We start from the raw sequence: 27,664 nt of genomic DNA, 5'->3' as shown, positions 1-27,664 counted from the left end.
GCATGGGCTTTATCCAGAGGCCCAAGGGGCTGGCTTTATTGGGGGCGGGGGAAAGTATCTTTTAGCTGTCCAACCCATAACTGTTTCAATGATTCATTCGGTTTTCAGTGTAGCAACCGTATCTCATTAAACATATTCTTCTTCTAAGGGTCTTCTTTGGCAGGAGGCCTAAATTCAGATTCAGGTCAAAGGATTCTGTGGGCAGTCACAATTTTCAGGGCTGTAAAAAGTCTGCTGTCTTTTAGCTGCCTTGAGCTATTACTGATGATTCTTTTGAGTTTCAATGTAGAGCCGATGTCTACTTAGGGTCCCCTTTTCCAGGAGGCCTAAATCGATACCCAAGGCCAAAATTAATCAAAGCCTAGGCACACTGCTCACAGGAGCAGGTGGTGAGCCTCCCTGGGTGGTCACGATTTTCAGATGCTGGCTGTAGCCAAGAGTCTTTTAGCTGCCCTGAGCCATATATGTTTCAATGAAGGCAATGTAGTAGCCATACAATTACAATAGTTCTCAAAGTAAGGCTTGCAACAGGGAATATTCTTGTTCTGAGGATCTGTTTTTGGAAAACCTGGCTGTAGTCTGGGGTCTTTTAGCTGCCCCAAGCCATAGCTGTTTCAATGATTCATTTGAGTTTCAGTGTAGCACCTGTGTCTACTTAAACATAATTTACACAGCAGGGGAAAGAGGGGAGTGAAATGTGGAAAGATGTCATCATATACCCCCATCTACTTGCAAGGCCAAAATGCTACGGGGCTTGCAAACTGCAGAGTAGGTTACCAAAATACACTGCTGCAACACTCTATTTAAGCTACTTGTATGTGGCAGCAGCAAGTCAATTTTATGGTGAACATGTGGGAAGGTGAAGATGCTCAAAAGCGAATGGAAAAAACCCAGCAGTAAGAAATCAATTTTAATTAAATGTTTTAATGAAATCGATTTTAGCTGGTAGTGTAGACATAGTCAGGGTTAAGAAGAAATTCAAGGCAGAGGCCTTGATTTTAGCCTCCTATTTTCTTCTTTTCCCTCCACCATTTTCTTCTTTTCTTCTCTTCCAATTTCTATCCTTTTTCCCCCACTCCTGCTTGTCTTTACTTCTTTCCCTTGCTTTGCTAATTATAGTGGTGGCTATGAGAAAGCCAGGCCAAAAGAGTGAGTGTACAAAGACATTGCAATCTGCGTCATAAGAGTCCTCCTGTAACGAAGGCAAAGGCTTCAACCTGTTGCTAGACAAGCCTGGTCACTCACTGCAATGAGATTCACAATGAAGCTGATAACTCTTTTATGTCTCACAGTGTCTCCCAAAAAGCATCATGTATCCCTTTAAAGAAACACGGGCAGACAGTTAGCCTTGTGGGAGTCCACAAGGCAATGTTCTGGCTCTGTTCTTCGGGACATGACTAATATAGCTTGAACCTTTCTCGTCTGGCATCCCTGGGATCTGACTGGCGCTAAACAAGAGAATTTGCTGGACCACAGGAGGTCAATAATGTCTAGCAGCATTACCAACACTTTCACTGTTTACTGGGCTCTTCGAAGACATTTGGGGTAAATTACAGCTAAATGACAGCACAGAACACACAGCCAGGACTGGTGGCTGTGAACAAACTTTATGGGACCACGGGACACTCGACAACACTCATGATAAGTGGTCGTCTGGGTAACTAAAATCATGCTGGGTCACAGGTGTTGCTGGACAAGAGAGGTTCAGCCTGTATCATCTATTTAAAGGCCTTGCATTGTGCAACTCATTGCTAACCAGTGGAGCTTGCAGACCTTGCACTGTTTTGAGACAGCACACAACTGGTATCTTCCTCTCAGTCCTACTCACTCTGCCTCCAAAAACAGTTTGGAATCCAGAAGTGGCATATGTCTTCAAAGAGTAATCAGCGGAGAGATACAAGATACAGTGCTGCACCATATAATCTTGAACAGGGTTATTCAATTACAGAAGTAAACAGCAGCTTGTAAGTCACAGAGGCAGCACTATTTTCAAGATTCCATCAAAATAACTTTTCCTACAGGAGGTTAAAATTTTGTAGGTATTCTGAAATTAATTGAGCTGGGGCATTATTAACAAGTAATATTCCTTGGGACTGTACTAATCTTACAGACCTAAAAGTAAACCAAATAAATGAGTTGCTTTCCTTGAACTCTGTAATTTACGGAATGAATATGTATGTGTTTATAACAGTTACATGCAGGTCTGCACAGAATGCACAATTAGCGCAGTAATAACGTACATAAGTATTTATTTCTTTGGAACCCACCCCCATGTGTCATCTGACTGAGCATAATGATCAGCCTCAAGAAGAGACTAGAATCTAGCTAATATAGCACCTCTCATACTCTAAATAACCTGATGAGTTACAAAAAGTATTTACCTAGATACTGATAGCACAGAGATTGTGGGTCTCCTTTTGCTCAGACTGAAATCAACAGCAAAGGCTGAGTTCAGTCGTGAAGAATTGGCTCTTGCCAGCAAATGAAACAGCCATTATGTACACTGAAATAACTCTCTCACAGCCTTGGATAACAGAAGTTCATTCCAAAGGGATAGAATGTATTCAAGACTTCAGGGTAAACCTCTACTCCCTTCACAAACAACAGAAGTCCTGTGGCACCTTATAGACTAACATATTCTGGAGCATAAGCTTTCGTAGGCAAAGACCTGCTTCGTCAGCGGGTCTTTGCCCAGGAAATCTTATACTCCAAAATATCTGTTAGTCTATAGGGTGCCACAGGACTTCTTGCTGTTTTTGAAAATACAGACTAACTTGGCTACCTCTCTGATTCTCTTCACAAAGACACTACTAGATCTTTAACTTCCAGCTAGAATATTAACAGAATTGCTTCCCGTTTAAAGTTACCCCAAGAATACCTTCCCTGTCTCGGCATATCCCACTGGGAAACATGAACACCAAATCTCCCGGCCTAGAAGAGAGTGTAACCAAGTAAGCCAAAGATGGTGGAATACAATACTGTTCTTTGTTTTAAAATGCCATAGTAATGCCCCTTAGCACTGCAGTAGCAATGCTGTCAGATGTAGTATTTTGAACCACTGCTGAACAATACTAAAGTATATATTAATAAAGGTTATTTAAATCCTATCATTGTTAAGCTAAGCATGTGTGCAATAAAATTAATATGCTATGGGTAAAAAACAGAATTCGCTGAAATCTATTGCAAAACTCCCACTGGCTTCAATGAGAACAGGATTCATCCTAGGTATACCCTGAATTTACACCTCTACTTTTAATTCCCAGGATTAGAGAAGCCAAGTAACAGAAGTGTTGCTGATTTATTTTTATTTAATACAATTTTAGAACCTCTTTACGAGAAGCAACTACTGAACATATACAATGCACAGGGTAAGTACTTTACAAAATAGTAATAAGCTGAACGCATTTTGTCAAAGCTGAGCAAAATATCAAATATACGTGCTTTACTTAGTGATAGAGACATTAATTATATTCAGATACGAAGAAAATGGGAGCAAGAGAAATTTCTCTATGGGTCTATTAATATTTACCCATCTAGGCATCCTCAGAAGGTTCTCTTATCTCAAATTAACCCAGAACAAAAGAACATAAACAACATGTGTTCTTACCAGTATTTCCTTTAGTTCTTTCACTGCACCTTCAGAAGATTTTGGTGCTTCTGGCTGTAATTAAAACACATAATCCAATCTGATTATGCAAATACTGTCTGTGGACGGTGCCTTTGTTTCTTTTGTACCACATTTAGGACAAACGACATGAGTCTGCAATGGGTTTGTTGGAAAGATCTGGGTAAATTTACAAACTTGTCAACCCCAATGCATAACATGGTGATATTTAAAAGGGTAGTATTTTCTGAAAATATTCCAATGCTTGGGAAGAGATTACCCAGCGTTAAGTAGAAAATGAAGTAGCTTGAATTCTAGTGAGTATATTTTAGTAGAGTTGAATATTAGCATTTTAGCATAAAAACACATTTAATAAAAATGAATGCAACAGAACAAAGAATTTCCACTTTAATCCATTTTTTGCTATTGCTGTTCTTGATTCCCTACTTTTAGTGGTGTCCCCACTTAAGAGACAGAGGCTGTGAATGGCCACCATGCAGCAGTATAAGAAGGTGCAGGGGAGTCTTTTTGCTTGGTCCTCTGCCCCATAATCTGGGCCACACTGTTCACATTAAGACAGACTATTGCTTCAATCAAACCAGTTCCACATCAAGTTAAACCCCTCCCTTTACAGTCACTTTCAAAGTGCCCGCCCACCCTCTTCCAGGCTGTCTCATGACCTGATGGTGCCATTATGGGAGTGGATGATGCACAGAGAGCTTGATCTGCACTGGCAGTGCAGGTGGGCTCAGACAGCTGCTTCAAGGCTCTAATGGCTCCTGTGGCTTCAGACTTCAACTTGCTGGCTACACCTAGGCCACGCTTCCATGTTTTTCTTTACAGCATGCAGACTAGAAACACACATTTTTTAAATAGAAGCTGGAATTCTGATGTCACCAGATGCCTCTCAGAAATAAGGCAGTGGGTAAGAACTTGAAGGGACTTTACTTAGAGGTCTGATCATGCTGCAAAACACTCATGGCCTTGTAGAACTTCTCACATGAATAATCCCACATGCTTCCAAGTTAAACATTTGTGTCATTGCAGAATTGTCAGACCAATTATTCAAAAAACGTGAGTCAAGTCTTCAAAAATAACCAAGAAATCATTTCTAAATGTTTGGCTTAAAAATTGAAGCATTCTGAATGCAATGTATTTGTCATCTAGTTTCTGATCTTCTCAGGTTCACTTTGGGTCATATTTTCAAGCTCATCTCTGCAACCACAAGGATTATAAATGTATTTTCTTAAAATGTATCAGTTTTGCATAATCGCATGACTCCAGGAGCTGCAGCTTTACAAAAAAAAATTAGTATCACAAGAACTGTGATGAAATGACAAGAGCTGGCAATACTCAGCATTTCACTACAGTAGTGAAAAAGCTTTAATTTTTGACACAGGGCTAACTTTTCATTAATTTTCTTAAAACAACTGCTACGTTAATAAAAACAAGATTCACTTAGTTTAAATACAAGCACTTATCACAGAAGATTGGGGTTGGAAGAGGCCTCAGAAGGTCATCTGGTCCAAAGCACTACTCAAAACAGGACCAACCCCAACTAAATCATTCCAGACAGAGTTTTGTTGAGCCTGGCCTTAAAAACCTCTAAGGATGGAGATTCCACTACCTCCTTAGGAAGCCCATTCCAATGCTTCACTGCCCTCTTAGTAAGAAGAAATGCTGAACAAAACCAGCCTCAGGACTGACCCCTGGGGCACTGCACTTGATACCTACTGCCAACTAGACATCGAGCTGTCGATCACTACCCACTGACCCCAGTGATTTATCCAGCTTTCTGGCCACTTAATAGTTCATTCATCCAACCCATACTCAATTAACTTGCTTGTAAGAATACTGTCAGAGATTATATCAAAAAACTTTGCTAAAAGTTAAGGTATATCATGTCCACTACTTTCTCCAAGTCTACTACCCCATTATCTTATTTTTCTGTACAGGTTATTTCAAGCTTTTGTGCAGACATTAAAACTACGCTTTGCTGCAGATAAATGTATTATGGAAAATTTAATTTATTTACGGAATATGTTACAGTTCGAGGTTAGCAGTGTTCTAATTTTCCCCAATGTAAGACAAATACACAAAGATTTCATTAGGAAAGTTAGTAGTGACTGAATGCCTAACGGAAGTGAAAATAGGAAAAAAGTTAAAATGCATTCTAGAATAGTCAAGAAGCTGATAGAGGAGATATTTGAACCATCATTCAAAAGTCAAGCAAGATGGGAGAGATTCCAGAAAACTGTAAAAGGGCAAATATAGAGCCCATCTATAAAAAAAGAAATAAGGACAACCCAGAAAACTGTGGGCCACTCAGCTTCACTTCTGTGCCAGGAAAAATAATGGAGCATGTAATTAAGGAATCAATTTGCAAACATCTGGAAGATAATAAGGTGATAAGTAACAGTCAGCATGGACTTGTAAAGATCACGTCAAACCAACCCAATAGTTTTCTTTGTTAGGATAACAAGCCTCATGGATAAGGGGGAAGTGCTAGATATGGTACACCTAAATTTTAGTAAAGCATTCACATGGTCATCTTACAAATAAGATGCATTTCATCAGGCCCCATCCAAAGGATGGTTTGGGGCAGCCCCCCCGCCCCCCAAGACGTCACGCTTTCAGAGACCCTGCAACAGCTACCTCAATGGTCCTATGGATAGAATGCAGGGATGATTACCTGGGACCTTGTACAGGGTGGCAGCCAGGGTCCCCTCATCCCACACTCACCATGGCCGCAGAAGCCAGAGAGGCCTAGGTGCCTGCTCTGCTACATCACTGACCTCCCCCAAGCCCCTGCGCTCAGCTTCTCCTCAGCAGCAGGAAGCGGAGCACCCCAACCTCAGGGCGCTCTACTTCCTATCATCATGGAGAAATAGGAATGCAGCGGGGTGGGAGAGGGCAGCAGGGCAGAGTGAAGCAGGCTGCCAGTCCAGTCAGGCTACTGTTACAGTGGTGAACATGGGGAGGGGAGAAGGTGACCCCTGCTGTTGCCCTGCACCAGGCTCCCGGGTAATCTCCAGCTTGCATTTCATGGGGGATGGGGAGAGCAAAGATGTGGACAGGGGCTGTAAGGGACCTGGAAAAGGCAAAGTGCGGGGGCAAAGTAGAGGCAGGGCAGGGTTCCCCCAACCCCCACACCTTCTAGGGACAGCCCTGTCCACAGAAATTAGTTCTGGGACTGGTGCTGATCAATATCTTCATCAACAATTTAGATTTGACATAAACAGTATGCTTATATAGTTTGGAGATGATACCAAGCTGCCAGAGGTTGCAAGAACTTTGGATAGAATTAACATTCAAAATTATTTGTACGAATTGCAGAAATGGTCTGAGGTAAATAGAATGAAATACAGTAAGGATAAATACAAAGTACCCACTTCAGAAAAATCAGTTTTTACACAAAATGAGAAGTGTCTGTATAGGAAGGAGTAATGTAGAAAGTGGACCATAAAATAAATGAGAGTCAACAGTGTGACACAATTGAAAAACAGCAAACATCATTCTGGGATGTATCAATAGTAGTTTTGTTAGCAAGACATGAGAAGTAATTCTTCTACTCTGCTCTGCACTGATTAGGTCTCAACTGGAGTAATGTGTCCAGTTCTGGATGCTACATTTCAGGAAAGATGTGGACAAATTAGAGAAGATCCTGAGAAGTGTAACAAAAATGACTAATGGTCTAGAAAACATGATTTATGAGGGAAGATTGAAAGAAATGGGTTTGTTTAGTCTGGAAAAGACCAAGAAGGGACATAACAGCTTTCAGATAAGTGAAAGGTTTTCATAAGAAGGAGGGAGAAAAAATATTCTCCTTAACTTCTAATGATAGGACAAAAAGCAATGGGTTAAATTACAACAAGAAGGTTTAGGCTGGACATTAGGAAAAACTTTCTAATTTCTCAGGGTGGTTAAGCACTGGAATAAATTGCCCAGGTATGTTGCGGAATCTCCATCATTGGAGATTTTTTTAAGAGCAGGTTAGATAAAATCTGTCAGGGATGTTCTACATGGTCCTGCCATGAGTTCAGGGGACTGGATTTGATGACCTCTCGAGGATCCTTCCAGGACCAGTTTTCAAAGAAACTAATGTTTAATTATTTCAAACCTTTGTCTTAGGTCTGCTTGACTGATTAACTGGCCTTAGGTGAACTCCCTTTTTAATTCTGTCCATCATTTCTTCAACTGCTTGTCTCTTCAGATCTCTCACTTCTTCCCCTGTTTATAAGGGGTAGATAGTGTCAGTTTAAAGATACTAAATATTAGTAACTATTAGGAAAAGACAAAGAAAGTACTGCACAATATGAAAATAAGTAAGTTCACCACATGCTGCAAGTTAGTTAGTAATTTAGTCACAAAAATTGAGCAACAATTAGCATACAACACAGATAACTGTATATCTAAAAAATTCCTTGTCAGTGAGAGCAGATGGAATATACACTCAATATAATACAACTTTGCATTCTTTATCAGCTTTGGCTGTATTATTAATGCAAATGAGAACTAAATTTAAATATAAGCCTTGTTTTTAACACAGATTTTGACTAATCGTGGAGTTTTCTATGGTCAACACTATTCAAATCTGTTGTAGCACCTAATACAACAGTAATTTTAAGTACACTCTCCTGCTAACACTAAAGATCCACAGAAGTCCAATTCCTGCATTGTGCATCAATTTAATGCCAAGCTTTAGTTTCCCAGTCTGTTTCAAATGTAAAAGCATAGCTGGCTGTGAGGAACAGGAACCACTCCTTTTAAGTCCTAAACCTGATGTCAGCTACCATAACCAGATCAAAAAAGACCTTTTCTATTCTTGTTTTTATGATCAATCAACCATTAGAGGAAAAACCAATTTGTGTGTGATTGAAGATCAGAACTGTTAAAAAGTTTACTAGTAAATAATGGAAGAACAGGGTATACTATTCACTGAATTTCCTGCAATCAGAGTTGGTAACAGTCAACAAAAAGGTATAATCAAAATATCTGAAATGCTTGAAGTTAAAAAAAATCATAAATGACAACAAGATAGGTCTAGCATTACTGAACAGCTACTGTAAAATAAGATTAGTTCTTTATAATATGACTATAAGGTCATTTCTCTACTAGTTACTGGATGAAGGTCATCAATCTTATTTCTAATGGGCTGGTAAACAAACCTCAACTATAAGCTTTCTGTGTGACCTTGGCAAAATCACTTAAAGGCTGTGTGCCTCAGTTACCCCATTTGTAAAATGGAGATAAAAATACTTTCGTTCTCCATCTGTGTCTTGTCCATTAAGGCCGCATTCCTGCAGACAGTTACACGCAATGGCCGTTTCTACACAAGCTACTTCCTTTGGAAGTGGCATGTTAATACATGGAGCGAAATATGCTAATGAGGCACGGATGCAAATTCCCTGTGCCTCATTAGCATAACGTCACGTGATTTGGAGTCTGGAAGACTGTTCTTCTGGACTCCAAAATGCTGTGTAGAAGTGCGGCCCCCGGGGGGCTTCCAGAAGGAAGTCCTTCTTCCGGAGGCCCCTTCTTCCTGAAAATTTTCGGGAAGAAGGGGCCTCTGGAAGAAGGACTTCCTTCTGGAAACACCCCCAGGGGCTGCGCTTCTACATGTCATTTTGGAGTCCGGAAGAACAGTCTTCCGGACTCCAAATCACATGATGTTATGTTAATGAGGTGTGGGAATTTTGCATCCACACCTCATTAGCATATTTGCTCTGTATATTAGCATGCTGGCCTGTGTAGATACAGCCAATGAGAAAACAGTAACAATCCAACAAATAATTACCTATGTGATTTCTTTATACGTACAAATATTAATGGGGATTACACACATGCATAAAATTAAGCTTGGCTGTAACTGTTTACATGGCTGGCGTCTTATGAGGTTTTTTCATCAGGGCAGACACGCCCACTTTCTAAGTGTATGCAGAGTACGTAACACATTTGGCCTTCCATGTGCTACTATCCTATTAGTCTGAACAGATGGTAACAATAATTAGTCTTTGCAAACCCGTTTTGCATTAAAACTGGTACCAAAGGTACCAATGGTTCCAAAAATAGGTGCATTATTGAAAACTCTTATTTTATTTTATTTTATTTTAGAGTTTCACACAAATCTTGTTTGAATTATCTAACAAGTGACTCCCAATGCTTGAAATGGAATAAGTCATACCTGATTCTTGCTGAGGAGCTTTTTCTTTTTTGGTCCCACTGCTGCTAGGATGAGATCTCTTACGAATCATGGACATAAGGGACCTTTTCAGGACAATTAAAATGAAGACAATGAGCTTTCTCTTATGAGCATCTGTACTTTTAAAACTGACCCCTGAACATGCCACATATTGTAATACCAGCCAATACTGAACGCTTTCTTCACTGATTGATAATTCTCCTATTTATGAAAAAAGATGTTAATCATTTCTATGCAGAGACAGAGGTGAAGCAACCCTAAAAATACGAAGAATGAAAGACTGCACATATTAATGTCAAGCATCATTCTCCAACGGACATTGCTAGAGGATGATCAGATCATTTCATCATTCTTCAATGAATATTTTTAGCTTATATTTACTAGATTAAAAGAAAAATCAGAGCCTATGCATTTTGCTCAAAATAAAATAATAAAAAGATCCACTGTGAACTAGATACCTTCAAAGTAAATGCACCAACTAGAATTTAGAGGTTACATTTAATATAAAGGTTTACAAAACTTATGACCAACATGTGTTTAATTCCATTGATTAGAAAAAAACCAAAAACATTCCTGTGTAGTGTTTGGACAACAAGGACTTCATCATTATGCTAACAAATGAAAACCTTTTAGTTTAATTTATTAGTAACACTGATAGGGAATTTTGCTTCTAAAAATCATGTCTTTGAACTTGGTAATGTACCCGTCTGCCAAAATTACTGTACAGAAGTTTACACTACATTACATTCTATGGCTAAATTTTATCTGTACATTTTTCTTAACACTATAAGGAAATATCCCAAGAGTGCTTCAGAACAACACTTTTTTTTTTCCAATCAAGTATACAGATGTACAATGAAATAGTTTCAGTAAATAAAATTAATTCCTTATTAAGGTAAAATAATTAACATTTGTTTCATGTCAGGCTTGAAATATCTATTCATTTTTTAATTTAATAATCACAACATTTTATGATAAATAACCCTACCTGTTCTTACATGATTGTTGCTGTTTTTCTATGGATTGCCTGTTACGACAGATGTACCATCTATGACATTTAAAATTATTAAAAATAAGCTTCTGAAATGCCCCTATAAGTCTTTAGTTCTGTTTCTGGCAATCTGTGGTGTTACATAACATGCCAGGGTTTTTTTGTTCTAAAGTCGCTGATGCAGAGAGGACAGATTTAGAAGAGGGAGATACTCATCTTGTGCAGTAATGCTGGTTCTTCAAGACACATGTCTCCGTGGCTGCTCCACTCTGGGTGTCAGCGTGTCTTCGTGCCAGTGCTCAGAGGTTTTTCTATAGCCACAGTCTCCTACGCTGCACAGGCGCAGTAATGTCTTCTCATGCTACTTGGTGTGCACATGGTGCTGTACCCTCCATTCCTTCTCTACTCTAGCAAACTGAGCAGGACACTCCATAGCAGGGGAAGGAGGGAGGGAAGTGGAACACCCACAAGGGGACACATCTCAAGGAACTATCACTACGAACAAGGTGACTAGCTTCCTTTTCTTCGAGTAGTGTCCTCATGGGTGCTCCACTCAGGGTGACTATAGAGCGGTAGTCATACTCTGGAGGTGGGTTTGGAGCCCAGTAACAATTACAGTCGACAGAACTGCTTGGTGCACTTGAATGGAGGAAGCAATCAAAGGTGAAAGAGCGCAGTGCTCTGCAAACATATTGCTTGAAGACCACATCGTCATCTTGCACATGTCTGTGAGCAGTACGTTCTTGAGAAAGATGGCGGTGGAAGACACAGCCCTGGTAGAATGGGTGGTGACAGCACCTGGAAGGTCTTTCCAGTAAAGAGCATAACAGGTGTGAATGCAGGTGGAGATCCACTGGGACAGCCATTGAGGTGAAATGGGATGGCCTTTGAATTGCTCCGCAAAAGAGAGGAAGAGCCTAAGAGATTTGTGCCAAAGCTTGGTGCAATCACAGTAGGAGGCCAATGCCCAATGAACATCCAAGAGTGTGTCATGCCACATCTGTGGGATCAGAGTGCGGCTTTGGGAAGAACACAGGAAAGTGGGTAGGTTTCCTTGATATTAAATGTAGAGGGAACCTTAGGAAGGAACTTAGGATGAGGACGAAGAGTGACTCTGTCCTTGGTAAACACTGTATAAGCAGGTTCAGCCATCAGACTGACAAGCTTCCCGACCCTCCTAGCCGACATGATGGCAATTTAAAAACGAGACATTCATTGACAGATGGAGCCAGGAACACGTTGCCAGGGGCTCAAAGGACAGCTTCATGAGGCAGTTGAGTATATGGTTATGGTTCTAGATAGGGACTGGAGGACATACTGACCAAAAAGTGTTTTGCACACCTGCCAAAAAACATTTGGTAATAGGATGGGTGAGAAAGGAGATCCTATCCTCTGCTTGGTGGAACACCACTAATGTTGGGGCGCGCAGCTGACAGTACTGAGGGGTAGGCCTGACTCATGCAGGTGCAGCAGGTAGTCAAGGAAGATAGGAAGGGGAGCAGTGTGAGGAGGCATAGAGCGATTAGCGCGAAACCACTGAGAGCACCGCATCCACTTGTAGGGGGTAGGACTCGTGGGTGGACTCCTGACTGCTGCTAACAACAACCCTTTTCACCCCGCTCAGAGCATGCAATTTTGGCACCCTGGATCCATGAAGGAGCCACATATGAGCCAAGGGTGCAGCAGGAATCCTGGGACAGGAGATTGCAGCAAGGAGTAGACATGGATATGGAATCACCACTGACAGATGGTACAGGTAAGGATATCAGGTTTGTCTCAACTATGCTGGAGCCATCAGGATGAGGCGAGCCAAACCCAACCTGACCTTGACCAGAAGCTTCTGAATCAAGGGAAAGAGAGGAAATGCATAAAGAAGGGGTGCATTCAATTTGATGGAGAAAGCATCTCCAAGGGAGTGCCTTCCCAGACCCAATCTGGAGCAGTACTGATGGCACTCTCTGTTGACTCAGGTTGCAAACAGGGCTATGCACAGCTGGTCCCAAAGCGAGAACATATGGTCAAGGGCCACCATGCTGATCTCCCACTCATGGTGAGCACTGAATGAGCGGCTGAGGGCATCTGCAGTCACATTCAGTACCCCAGGGAGATATGTGGCCACCGGAGTGATGTGGTGCTGAAGTCCCCAAGTCCACATGATATATAATACATGCATGTGGTGTTGTCTGTCAGGATTTGGAGTTCTGCATGTGAGGTGCCACCGGAAATGCTGGCAAGTGCCGCTGACTGCTCTGAGCTCCAGCAGATTTATGTGGAGAGCTTACTTGGTGAAGGACCATTTGCCCTGGACCATAAGGCAACCCACATGGGCCCCATCCCATAAGGGCGACATCCCTAGTAAGGGTAATAGACAGGGGTGGTTGGTGGAATGGCACCCCAGTGAGAATGTTGTCTGGACAAATCCACCACTGAAGGGAGATGAGAACGCATGGCAGGACAGCTACTGATTTGGACAGTGGCTTCCTGGCTGGGGCGTATCACGTGGCCATCCAGGACTGGAGGCACCACATGTGCAGTCTGGTCAGCCTGACCACAAACATGGTGGTGGCCATGTGACTCAGCAGCTTTAGGCACATGTGCACCATGATGATGGGAAACGGTTGCACCATCAGGATGAGGCCACGCAGGGCCTGGAGTCTTTGAACAGGAAGAGTGGCCCTGGTGATCGTAGTGTTCGTGTGAACCCCGATGAACTCTAGAGATCGTGTAGGTTCAAATTTGACCTTCTCGTAGTTTATGTGGAAGCTGAAGCTGAGCAAGAGGTTTGTGGTGACCCTTACCATAAAAGTGCCTCCTGAAATGAGAGCCCTTTATGAGACAATCATCCACATATGGGAAAATAATCACCTCGCAACATCATAGGTGGGTATCCATGACTGCCAAAGTCTTGGGGAACACTCTGGGAACGTAGACAGCCCAACAGGTGGATTGTGATGTGGAAACAGACGTGCTGTAGGTCAAGAGCCAAGAGCCAGTCTTCTTTATCCAGTGCCGAGATAATGGTTGCAAGAGTCATCATCTAGAACTGTCAATAGGGGATGTATTTATTGAGCCTCCAGAGATCAAGCATGGGCCTCCTCCTCCTGTTCTTTTTCTGCATTAGGACGTACATGGAGTAGAACGTCCTGCTCTGAAACTCTGCTGGGACTGGCTCGATGGTGCCCAGGTGCAGGAAGTACTATAGCTCTTGCTTGAGCAAACTCTCGTGAGAGGGACTGGCGGAGGGTAGAGGTAAATGGGATGGAATATTCCTGGGTCACTAGTTCAAGGGACCACTTGTCCAAAGTAAAGGCAGCCCGAAGATTGAAAAAGGGGTGGAGGCAGTGGTGAAAAGGGTAACAACCAGGTTATGAGGCAGCCGAAACATGAAGCTCTCTTAGGCTCCCAACCAAACCCTCAAAACAGCTGCTTAGGAGGATGAGGGTGAAATGCTGTGGATTGGTGATACTGCTGTCACCAAGGTTTGTGCTGCTGAGACCTGCTGTGGGAACAGGTCCTATGCTCTTTGGTAGGGAGCATACCAAGCACGCTTAATGGGGGAGGGGGAGTGTTGTCGCTTAATGGGGGAGGGGGAGTGTTGTACATCCCCAGCATACACAAGGTGGTGTGAAAGTCCTTCATCAAGTGTAAAACCTGGTCAGTTTTTCCACAGATAGGTGTGGCTTATCTAAGGGAAGATCCTCTATCTTTTGTTGAAGGTCTTTGGGGATCCCTGAAGTGTGCCCCAGGACCACAGCAGAGGTATGGGTCTAGCCACCATGTCTGCTACATCATTGCCAACTGGAGCACCATATGGGTGATAGTGTACCTTTCTTGTATGACATTCATGAGCGCTGGGCGTTGCTGCTCCGGTATGTAGGGGACCAACTCTTGCATATTGGAATAACTGAGGTGGTCATAGTTGGTCAGCATGGCCACCTAGTCTGCCACCTGCAATGTGCCTGTAATGTGTCCAATGAACAGACTTTGCGCCCCATGATGTCCTACTTCTTGCTCAAAGTGGAACTGGAAAAACTTGTTCTTGGATCACGCTGACCACCAGTGAGTTTGGTTGAGGATTGATGAATAAAAACTCCACCTCCTTGGAGGCCACAAAATACCTCTTTACCTACCCTCTTGTTGGTGGGAGCAATGGATGGCAGCATCTACCAGATGATGTCTGTGTGGTCAATTATCACTTCATCCATAGGTAGTGCAATTCTGGAGGAAGCGGAGGGCTGCAGGGTGTAGAGAAGCCTGTACTGCTTGACCTGCACCTCGTGCAGTTCCTTCTCCTGAACCTGAGCCACCTGCCGAAATGGCTCCTGAAAAGCCCTTGAGCCATCCACAGGGGGAGGCGAGACCAAGATCACTGCATTGTCAGCTGAAGGGGAGGAATGGTGCAGTGGGGACCTGTCTTCGCCTTCCAACAGGGAGTCCTCTGCCTCAGAGCACTGCAATGGGCGATATATCGCTGACATGGTGGGCTGTGGCAACACACTGCAGTCCTTAGACTCAGTGGATGGTGCCAGCGGAGCACGAGAGTGGCATGATCATGACTGCCAAGGTGACCAGTGAGGAGCAGGCTCCTGTGGGTACGGATAGCAGTGTGTGAACCATGGTGGGGGCAGCTGTGGGTAAGCCATTGTCAGCAGCCCAACTTCCCAGCTGGCAAGCATGGGACTGGAGTGCCCTGATGAAAAGACACTCCATTGGTCAGAGCTGCCCCCTTCTGGGGTGAGCGGTCTGGACCCGAGCCATGACAGAATGCTGAATGCCTAGATGAACACAGGGATAGAAGCAATGCCGAGGACACAGGGTGTGGCAAGAGGTGCAGTGCCAAGAACACTGCCATGTACACCTTTGGCAGTGAGCCTTCACAGAGTCGTCTGGATGCTGTGCCATGCTCCAGGGCCTCAGAATTATACAAAGCGGTGTCCCTGTGCCATGTAAAAGTGGGGCAGTGCCTTGGCCCTGGTCTTCAGCGATGCCAAATCCAGTGCCTTGTGTGAATGGTGTGGAGACTTGGAGTGGTGCCATTTGTGCTGTTTCTGGCACCGAGAGTGGGGTCTCAGTTTCTGATGACCTCTTATGCCCAGGAGTAGAAGCATCCAAAGCCTGTGGTGCCAATGGTGCCAACGGTGCTGGAAGTGCCTAATGCTGGTGGCTCAGCTTTGAAAGCACCTGTTTGAGTGGTGCCAGTTTACACAGCGGTTGGGACATCATGATGCCCTTTTTGACTGGTATGGTGTGTGAAGACGGTGCCGCAGGTGAGAAATGTGTCAGGAAAGGACCCTGTTGGGGTGCTGACCAAGCTATAGGAACATGCAGAGTTTGTACCTTTGGTCTCTCATGCCAGTTTTTCACCAGAGGGCTACTCCAGGGCCAGTGGTTGGAGGGATCTTTTGCAGAGGTAAGTCTTCAGTCTATTGGCTCTGTCCCTCCTGACCCTCACCATTAGGCTGGAGCTATGGGTGCAGGACTGGGTTTGGTGACCCTCACCCAGGCACTTAAGACAGGATGCGTGTCTGTTGGAGGCTGGCATGGCTTCCCTGCACGTTGCACATCACTTGAATTCCAGAGAGCCTGGCATGGCAATGATGCAGCAACTAAACTCTAACACTAAACCTAACTAAAAACTTACTTCTTAAAAACTTTAAGAGGAAAAAAACTTGGATAAGAACAGCTAAGAGTAGAACAATAACTAACTCTTCTTTTGTCTTTCAGCGACAGAGAGCACATGAAGCTCCATCTGCAGCCTAGGACGGCAAAGAAGGAACTAAGGGGCCCATGCCACGTGTTCACCAGATAGCATGAGGACACACTACTGCACACACATGGTGTGGCAAACCATGGCTATAGAAGAATCTCTGAGCGCCAGCACAAGGATGCACAGACTCCCAGAGTGGAGCACCCACAGGGACACTACTCAAAGAATGAAATAGACTATTGATAATCATTCCTATTTAATTGTTCATAGCCTTGAAAAAGAATCTGTTTATGTCACAATTTAGCTGACTTCCAATTTAGGATACTCTTCAGCTTTCACTCATCATCCAAGGTCTAGGCTTGAAATTTTCCATAACACCTCAGATAATTACACCACACTTACTGAAAAGAAATATGATCAATTAAGCTCTAGAAAACTGTCCTAAAATAACAATGTATTTAACGCGCAACTTTTAAAGCAATCCATAAAATAAGTCATGCAAATGTAGCTGTGTATGACAGTTACTCCACATGCCTCCAATTCCTTTATCTGAGCTTCAAATCACATGTCAAAGTTATTCAGGCATTTAAAATGGATTGTTTCATCCAACCTGATTTGCTGTGGAATCTGTCTTTCAAGAGGCTCAGTTCTGTTTGTAGCATTGGAGGAGTTTACATACTAAACATTCTGTTTAAATGTGCATACACCTGTAGTGAAATTGAATAAAGCAATTGGATTGTATAAAAGAATTAAGCAATTCAAATGAGGTAATGAAAGGTAAACGCAGCATATATTTTACAGGATGTGCTGCACAGTGGCAAAACAGGCTGAATTTTCTTTGCTGAGCACTGGAATTTTTGTACATTATTCCAAGAGGTGTGTATATTACATCTTGTGCAGTAAGACAGAAAAACTAATTCTTGAAAAATTAATAGCAAAAAGCAAAGACCAAGATTTTCTATACTGTGTCTCAAGTACAACTTCACTGGTAGACAACAAGTGCTCCATACTTTTGAAAAATCAAGTCACTTACTTAGGTATCTGTTGTAAGTATCTAGGCTGCGATTTTTCCCAGCGTCTATGTGGTGTAAGCAACACAGCAATGCACTGAAGCATATAATTAACTTTAGTCATGTGAATAGTCTTAACAGTCTTAGTCTCTATGAACGCAGGACTCTTCATTCACTTCAAGATGATGCAATTCAGTGCTTTGCTGTTCTTGGTGCTTCACCTGCCAGTAAATTTCAGTGGGGCTTTGGGTGCCTCCATGAACATTTGCCCAACCTGTTGCATGCTTAGTAGGCTGATTATCCTACCTAAAACCTGGGATCCCTCCGATTTTTCTATTTCCATCATCCATGCTGGAGAGAGAGGCAGACATACTACCGCCTACTCCTTTTGCTTGCAGAGGGTACTCTAACAGCAGTGATTCAGAAAAGTCCTTTTTTAGGTCGCACAGGAGTATATAATTATAGCTATCAGATAAACGGGAAGAACATCCTTCCAAATTCACATCAAAGAGGATCCCTCCTTCCCCCAAAATCACCATCTAAAACAGGCCACTGAACTTGAACACTTCTTGGAGTAACTGGGACTGGTCAATGTGTCTGGTTTGTCATCTTCTACATTTGGCCAGTGAGGAGGAAGAAAAGAAGCCCAAACAAGCTAAAGAAAGATAGTTTACCATTGCCCAGTGTGCTTGAGATCAAACCTGCTCAGCCCACACCACTGCCTAAGGAAAAACAGTTTCCAAGTATCTTACTTACAGCACTTACCGAATTGGATTGGGAGTGGGAGGCGGAAGTGGAGGAGGTGGTGGGGGTGGGGGTGGCGGTGCTGGATTTTCTGACCTGTGTATTCGCTTCTGGAGTTCATCAACTGCATGAGAGCAACAGAAAAGCAGAATGAGTTCTCAGGAAAAGCTTCTCCCTATCTGCTACTGGGTGTTGAAATCAGAACACAATTCTTCAAAACCACCTATTTATTCAAAAGCAATGGCAGCGCTTCTCAATACCTGTTCTGCTATCACATTGAAACAGTGGCAGTGTGTGCACTCACCTGCACCAAGACCACTGATCCAGCTGTATACAATTTCTACAATCAAAGTAACTTCTGAAAACTAATGCCTAGCTGCATAATATTAAACTCTTCATACACCAGGAATGAAGGCTTAAGGAGAAACCAGAGTGACTGCTACATTTTGTAACTGTCAAAGGGACATCATATCAACTTGAAGTCTAGTCCATTTTAAAAAAGAAATTATTTCACTGTCTATTTTTTCCCCCGACTTGCTTTGATATAATTTTTGCAGGTTTACAGTCATGTTCTTTAAAACATGTTTTTCTTTTCTGTTGCTATGTGAGAGTTCTACACGAACAGTGGGAAACTTATTCCAGTACACAGGGCAAACAATGAAAGACTATACACAAGTGGTGTCAAATGAATTTAGTGGGCAAAAAGAGGAAACATCTATTTTTTCTAATGTCAGTTACAACAAATCTTAGCAGCTGCTTCTAAATAAAGAAGGAATTTCAGACAAATATTGGAATGGGATTTCCGAAGTTGTCTTCAGGATATGGATCCTCAATTCCTATTAATTATAAATTAATTACATTTTAATTTAAATCTCATATGTGACTTTAAAAACTCAGCTGAAATTTTTGTGTTGATGCTGTGCTTTTTAAAAATAAATTATGAAGGGAAGGGAAAAGAAAAGGAATACTGTCAATGCACATCCACTTTGTGCTTTATATCAAGAAGTGATGTGAGATTTAAATAGTCATTATACAATCATTTAGAAAGTGCCTCCTACCATACAACAGTACCTGCACATCCTTAGGGAAAAATATGTTCTATATTCACCACACCAACATTTTTCTTCAACCCTAAAGGCTATTCAGATGACTACAACAGGACTAATCGGTATTTCCCAGTAAACCTGTGCTTTGAACAGACTCAGGAAAGCATTTAGGCCTGATTAGACATGGCCTTGAGCAAGTTCAGGGCTCCTCTGAATCATAGCCTGGGTTATGGTTTCCCCATAGAATCATAGTAACGTAGAAGTAGAAGGAACCTCTTGAAGTCAAGAAGTCCAGCCATCTCCTCTGTGGCAGGACCAAAGAAATCTAAGCAATGCCTGAAAGGTGTTTGTCCAACTTGCTTTTAAAAAGCTGCAACTCTAAAGTCTCTTCCCATGCTTAACCATGCAAATCTACACCCCAGAACAACAATGCCATTTTCACAGATACATCATATTGTTGATAGATATTCAATTTATGATCCACCACAAACCCCAGATCTTTGTCAGCTATAACACCACTTAGCCAGTTATCCCCACTTTTGTATTTGAGCATTTGATTTTTCATTCCTAAGTGAAGTTCTTTGCATTTGTATTTACTGAATTTCATCTCATTCATTTCACACTGATCCCCCAATTTATGAAGGCATTTTTGAATTCTAATCCTGTCCTTCAACTTGCCTGCTACCCCTCCCAGCTTGATGACATCTGAAAATTTTATAAGCATACTGTCCACCTCATTATTCAAGTCATTAATGAAAATAGTGAACAGTACCCCTGCAGAACCACACTAAATACATCTTTCCAGTTTGACAGTGAACCTCTGATAACATTTTGAGTAGGGTCTTTCAATCAGTTGTGAACCCACCTTATAATAATTTTACCTAAATTACACCTCCCTAGTTTGCCTAAGAAAAAGGCCATGGTTAGAAGCTTTACTACAATCAAGATAGCTCATATCTACTGCTTCCTCCCTATTCTCTAGGACAGTAACCCAGTCAAAAAAGGAAATTAGTTTGATTTGGCATCATTTGTTCTTGACAAATCCATGCTGGCTACTCCTTACAACCCTGTTATCCAACAGATGCTTGCAAAACAATTGCTTAATAATTCGTTCCAGTGGCTTCTAGGCCTCAAAGTTCAGTTGATAAATTCCCCAGATCACTTTTGTTCTGCTTTTTAAAGATCGGTACCATGTTTGCCCTTGTCATAGTTTCTTAAAGATAACTGATATCAGTTGCAAGATTGCATCAGCTAGCTACTTTAATACCTGATGAATTTCATCAGGCCTTGCCAACTTTTACCTTATCCAACTATCCTTTAACCTGACCCTTCTCTATTTTGCCTTGCATTCCTTCCCCCGCACTGTCAAGTTTAATTTTAATTAATTACTTCAAGCATCTCATCTGACTTGTAATGAAAACTCCTACTTAACAATAACGAGAATGACCTTATTAGCATCAGCATAACAACAGCCTGTCTTACATTTTCGAAACATTGCATATGAAAAGCACATGTAATTCCCCATAGAAAATAATGGTATTTCCATATACATATCACACGTTTTGGACATCTGGCTGCTTTGAATCCACACTGCACACAAAGCAAACTGTGACAGAATCAGCAAAGATGAGCTAGTAGAATCCCAAGATCAATTTCCAATATCCCTGCTCTCAGAGACATACTGTAATAATGGGAAACCTACTCAGGTGTTCAATTCTCAGCATCTTAGAACTTTCATTTAATTCATTAGGGAAGAGTAAAATCAATGATCATGAAGTTAACAATTTACGGAAAAATTAAAATTATCTAAATATGCGTAACCAATTACTCAGATAGGAGACAATGGAACATGATGATATAACAGATTTAATTTCACACACACAAACTATTTTTTCCAGAAGCACACCACCGCCGCCACCACCACGTTGGTATGCTTTTATTTTTCCTCACTGACATTTCACTCTACACATTCCAGCTGTGTTTAGATAGTTAAACAGTAGTTCACCTGCTGACTATATTTCTGAATTTATTATGAAACAGCAATTCTAAATAGAGAGCATTAAATTACAGCTTTTAGCATTTAATAGGCATGATGCTATAAACTGGTCAGGCACCATTCAGCATATAAGACTTTGATAACTAAATTACAGTAGTTGTTCCACACTGTACACACTGTAAGTGATTTTTTGTTAGTATTCTTGAGGCTTTGGTTTAGCCTACGAACTGGACAAATAGCAGTCAGAAAGCCAGACAATTTTTTCAGTCAGATAGCAAGGGGTAAACGTTTAGCATGACACACTGGGAACAAGAGACACAACTCCCACGGATTTTAGCCATTAAAACCCACAGGAGTCGTACGGTTAATTCCCTGTTCTGAGTTTTGAATACAGTATTTACCTTTTAAATGTCAGTATCAGAAGAGCCCGTAATATGAGGAAAAAACCTCATTTCAGCAGGAGTTGTTCTCTCACAACTGAGTCTGAAGGGCTAAATCATTCCCACATATGTACTGACAACTGCTAGATCAAGACTGCTAAATGCTTGTGTGGTTTCCTATGTTGCTTGATAACTTCCACATATGGAAACATGGCAACTCCCTTTGCCCCCATCATCTGTACAACAGGCATGCTACATAACAAACCATGGTGCATTGTGTGTGTGTCTCGGTGAAAGAATTAGCAGAATGGTCATGTTGTATCTATTATGCCTGAGTCAAGGAAAGATATAATTTTCAGTTGAATGTAAAAGGATTATCCTTTTGCATGGAAACACTGCATTGAATCTTTACTTACTGTAAATTCAGAGTTACTGAAAGATGTCATTGTGGAAGGTGAATAATCATCAACCATGCGGCATAGTTGTCAGGCAGGAGCATGGCCTTGAGATTACAGTCCCATCCATCAATGCCTCCCCCATCTCCTCAACAATTTCTTATCCTTCCCTTTAACATGGAGATTTTCAGGTCTGGGTCCCTGAACAGTAGAAGTCTTTTCCAACTGAGTTCTCAAATGAGGTGAATGCTGCTATTATTGTAATGTCTTTCTGAACTGAGTATGGGAGTCCTAGCCCACTCCTTCCACTCGTGTAGGGCCATAAGGTGGGCCTCTACTGTCTGTGGTACATAGCTGCCCCCTGCCACTGCTCCCCTGCCCCCTACACAAGACTCCTTTAGCTTCCCAGAGGAAATCTAGTCTCTGGCCTGCACACTGAGTCCCTTGGCAATCCTTCACAGGTTTACACCAGTCTGCAATGTCAAGTCAAAGGTGATGAGTTCCTAGGCTGTCTGCTCCCTTCCTCTGCCCACTTACCTATAAGCTGCTTTTCTTCTCTTTTTAAAGCCCTGGCTCCATTTGTGCAAACCTTACATACACGGTTGGAAAGGACTGCATGGGACTAGATCAGTTCATTTAACCCCTTGTTCTCCAGTGAGCTTTGTCTGGTCCATAGCAATGCCACAAAAGTATTATAGTGAACAGATTTTGGACATTATGTCGAGCTGATTCACTTAAGTTCACACAGTGAAACACCAGTTGTGCTCAGATGCTCATGGCTTCCTCTCAAGAGTATCCTGTATAAATCTATTAAGTCAACACCAGTAATACTTGAGACACTTTCACTTGTAAACTTAATTTATGTGATTTTACCTGAATGCTTTAGGTTTTTAACTTTTTCTCCAGAGTCCTGACACTTTAGTTCTAACTCCTTTTTATCTTCTTCCAGAAGCTCCAGTTGCTGCTTCAAACAACCAATCTCCTTATGTAGTGCTTCATGTTCTAGTTTCTCTTCTAATTCTTTAACCTACAGATGGCAAAGAACAGACATTGTTACAATAAAAAAAAAATCAAATCAAATCTGATTCTGTATTTTGCCTTGATGAATAGCTGGGAATCTACCAAACACTGTAGCCTTGCAAATATCAGCTTAGCAAGATAACTGTAAATTTCTGAGAGAGAGTCACAAAGACTGCATTTTTAATTTTCTAATCTCCCCCCAATTTTGTTTTCCAAATATCGCCACATCTGAAATTTCTAACTAAAACATTCACTCATTTGCAGAGATTTAATCATCATCTTTGAACACAGTTTCTTAATGGTTCATTTGAAGCAAATATTAGCATGTTTTCCTATGGCAGATGTACCCCAACTGTGGGGTGGGAACCTTGGAGAAATGTTCAGAGGATGCAGCAGGGCCTAGGCCAGCCTCCACAGAGTTGTTGGGGGGGTACCATTCCTGCTCTGTCCCCATGCTCAGTTTCCACCCACAGGGCCTGGCACAGCCCCAGCCTCAGCCACTGGTCCCTGCTCTGTTCCAAGCCACGCCTCCTAACCCAGCCACAGATTTATTTTCAGCCCCTATCGCGGCTCCACTCCTGGCCAAAGCCCCAGCAGCAATACCAACCTCACTCCTGATCATGGCCTCAACTTCACTGTGGCTCCTGGGGGTCATGAACAAAAAAAGGGAGACTGCTGCCCTATGGTTTTTGCACACTTAAAACTAAAGTGAGTTATAGGTGCAGATCCTCAGCCTGTAGACATGATTACAGATACACTAATCTCATGCTACATAGTCTTACTTCAGAGGTCAAAGAAGCCATCTTCCTCAGACCTTCCACAATAATGGGGTTTTCCTCTGCACCCATATACACACCATTTTGTACCATTTCCATCTTCTTCTACAGCTCCCCACTACTGTGGGATTTATACTTCCTTCTACTGTGTATTTCTGGAACCCAGAACCACCTTCCCATCACAAATGCCAGGATTCCACCTTCTTATCATTTAAATCCTTCCTGAAAATTACCACTCCCCAGCCACCCCGGGCATATACAAACTAACGCATGTCAATGTGACATCATCCTTGTTAATTTAAAAAGCAACACTCAAAGTTATCATCCACTGAGTCTCCTAGTGCTTTGGTAATCTATACTAGACATATCTTTAGGGTCTGGTTCACAAAAGAGTTCAGCTGGTGGGGTCATTCCTTTACCTCCAGTGTTAAAGGATCATGCTTTGAAGTCCATCCCTACAGGACATAATTTTAAGTATGTACTTAAAGCTAACTATGTGTTTAACTGCTGTCTTGAAGAGCGATGCTTTCTGGAATCATGGCCTAAGTGCCGCAGATTTTGTGTCCAAACCATATCAACGACTCAGAGACAAAGGAAAGAATAGGGACCAGATCTCTGCATTTAACTGTGGTGAGCACATTTAATAGATGGCAATTAAGATGAGGTTTGAAAACATATCTAAAATCCTGTAGTAGGTGAAAAAATCTTACAGTACCTTTTGCTGGTGTTGAAGTCTCTCTTCTTCCAGTGTTTGGGTCAACTTGGCATTTTCATCTAAAGCTTTCAAAAGCTGCTGATCAGGAGCACAATTTTGCAGAAGCAGATGACTTTGTCTTTTCAACTTGCTTTGTTCAACGTACATCTGCCAAAACAAGTCCCCCGCCACCAGTAACAGAATGGTTAAATATAGTTGAACTTAACTTGAACCAGATACATAACAATAATAAACAAACAGTGAATCCTCTTGCAATGGTTAAGAAATTCAGAGAGGAAAAAAGAAAATTTACAGTAGCTAAGAGCACGAAGTGCTTCCTTGTTCAATAACAATGTTATTTATTATTAAAATTGTGTGTGTTCCCAACACTCTGAAATTGAACTTCTGAGATGCTTCAAACTAGTGCTCTCTTAAGAGCTTAAAGCTTTTAAAGCTCACTTGGTCTACAAGCACTTACACAGTCATTCCTTCACCAGACAAGAAATTCAGTCGCTGAGCTAGGCCCCAAAAGAGCACACGATCTGTAACAGTGATCACTGGAGGCTCATACCTAGCCAAAGGGTCAAGTAGTAGACTACCCCTCAGGTGCTTGCCTAGTTCCCATAAAAATGCCCATTTATTGGGTGGCATGTTCATGCACATGCCTGTGTGATTGTGAGAAAGAGAGAGAGAGAGAGAGACAGCGGGAAGATGAATTTCCCCCTGCCTTCCAAGTCTATGTAATCAATCACCATACCTACTCCACAGGGAAGGAAGTGTGGTACACATCATTTAGGGCTACTACATATAGAAGGAAGATATACTCTCTCTGACTTGCCCTTAAAGTCACTGTTCCTGCTTCTAATTCTGAACCATCCACTTCTTTGCCTTTCCCAAATGTTAATAGTTTTGGTTTGAAGGATGTGAGAGGAAATAATCAGCCGTCTGTCAACTCCAGGCCTTTCAAAGAGGCCATTGGGTCTCAAAAGGACTGCACAGACCTTCGTGCTGATCAAATATAGAGGGTACTTCCCTTTGGGCTTGTCTACACTATCACCTTCCTATGAAGGAAGGATGGTAATTAGGGCATTGAGAGTTTATTAATGAAGTGCTGCAGTGCAAATTCCACCCCCCCCCCCGCCCCCCATGGCAACTTCAAAGTTTTAAATTTTACTCAAAATTAGAAGTAAAGGGACTTCGAAGTTGCCCCGGCACATGGAAGTACCGGCGGGTGAGCTGCGGCACTTCATTAGTATACTCCTAACACCCTAATTACCACCCTTCCTTCAAAGGAAGGTGGTAGTGTAGACAAGCGCTTTGTCTGCTAGAGAACTCCAGAGAGAATTCTGCTTTCCTGCAATAAAATTCCCCATGGAGCCACCCCTGCAGTTCCATGCTACACTAACATGAGGCTGTGCGCCTGAAGTCAGTGGGGGGTGGGCTGTGCAAGGAATCTAGGAGGGGCCCAAGTGAACCTGGTCTTTAGAGCCCAGCAAATCCACAGATACCCACTTTATACCTGTGGATAGCTGTGGTTCATTTTTGCAGATATGGATGCAGATACAAATTTTATATCTAGAACACTGTGAATTTGTGACTCTTTGCAGATACCAACATTTTATCCATGCAGAGCTGTGCTGATCTTTGTAGCAGAAATGACAAGTATAGTTAAGAGAGGAGATTTCATATGAGACTGCTGCGTTTAGCACAGCCATTGTTTATCTGGCAGGAGACACTGTCAGTCATTTAAGAAAAACACACCCCACATACAGTGACTGCCCCAAATTGCTGAAAAACTGATCCACTGTTCAACAGAATGATTTACAACCAAATAACTATAAATTCAAATTCCATGCAATATTCACAGTTATTTCCTGGCCAAAGTTGCCAGCACAACATTTTGACTAACCATTTCTCCCAATCCACTCTTACTGGACTTACCTGCATGCTATTAAAAAGGCAATCAGACATCTGCATATTTATTTATTTCGCTGGCTTCTGAAAAAATTTCTATCTGGCACTTAGTAGGGCCATGTTTCTGGTACCATTCACGTTATGCTTTATGATCAGGTTGATTTAAAAAAAGACCTTACTGAATTTAATAGACCTCGTCTACATTACTACCTATTTCAGTGTAATGTATATCACTGCAGGGTGTGAATATGCCACTCAGTGAGCAATGTAATTTAGCACTGTCCACACCAGCACTTTAGTCAGTGTATGCTACCAGAAGCGCTTCTCCCATCAACATATCTGCCACCTCTCACAGAGGCAGTTTTATTATGCCAGTAGGAGAGCGTTCCCCCCTTGGCATAGAACTTCTTCACCAGAAAGTGCTTCAGTGGCACAGATGCACCACTGTAGCTCTTGTACTGCAGACTTGCTCGAGATGACTCACAATGCAATCCTGTTGCAAAAACAGAGAGACTCGGTGTGGGTTTACGATTAAAAAGCCAACAAAGAACAACTCACTGGGTAGAGCTGTGCAGTGAGAAAGGCACTAAAGAAATGAAAACATCCAATGAAAAGAAAACTGCCACTAAAGGTTTTGGTCCTGCATTTATATGAAAAACAGGGACTGCTGGGGAGGGTGTGGCAACTCTGACTTTCACAGTGACTCTTTTCTGAAGCAAAATGAAGGGTTTTTTTCCACATGGTCACTTTCTAACTGGTGGACCGGGATTGGGTTTAAGTCAGAGCCTTACCCCCATTCCCTTGCACAACCTCACTATCAATGAAAGTCCCAGTCCCACTTTACCTTTTTTGAAGAAAAAAAGAAAGCAGAGAGCACAGTGCAGCAAGTGGATTGCAAATTTCCTCTAGAAACTTCTTTAAATAACTAAAAAAAAATACTGAAAAATCCAGCAAGAAGTTGTTCTGCATGAACAGAAGTCATTGTTAAAGATTTAATTCCTGTGTCACGATATTTTGAATTGCACAGTATAAGAACTATTATGCTATATGGTGGGCTGATAATTAGCAGTGTTTCATTTTCTACTTCTACTAGAGTGAAGCAACTTTGCAAATCTGTGCATTTATTTTTTTTTCTGAATTGAAATATTTTAATGGCTACTTTCAGCCTGAATCACCATTTTATAA

At 42.0% G+C, this 27,664-nt stretch overlaps 1 protein-coding gene across 1 annotated transcript in view; it reads right to left on the bottom strand.

Moving 5' to 3' along the window:
• SHTN1 (shootin 1) overlaps positions 1–27,664 on the bottom strand; it is a 111,974-nt gene that overhangs the window by 14,449 nt on the left and 69,861 nt on the right. The window contains exons 9-14 of the mRNA XM_074999805.1: positions 24,587–24,733; positions 22,949–23,102; positions 18,280–18,382; positions 9,789–9,871; positions 7,725–7,834; positions 3,608–3,661 (exon numbers count right to left, since the gene is read on the bottom strand). Coding sequence (XP_074855906.1) covers positions 3,608–3,661; positions 7,725–7,834; positions 9,789–9,871; positions 18,280–18,382; positions 22,949–23,102; positions 24,587–24,733 — 651 coding nt within the window. The remainder of the gene's footprint in view (positions 1–3,607; positions 3,662–7,724; positions 7,835–9,788; positions 9,872–18,279; positions 18,383–22,948; positions 23,103–24,586; positions 24,734–27,664) is intronic.

This window comes from Carettochelys insculpta, chromosome 7 (genome assembly GCF_033958435.1).
Source record: "Carettochelys insculpta isolate YL-2023 chromosome 7, ASM3395843v1, whole genome shotgun sequence".
In the NCBI taxonomy this organism is placed as follows: Eukaryota; Metazoa; Chordata; order Testudines; family Carettochelyidae; genus Carettochelys; species Carettochelys insculpta.
Note: the sequence above shows the minus strand (reverse complement) of the source record. Positions and strands in the feature narration are given on the sequence as shown.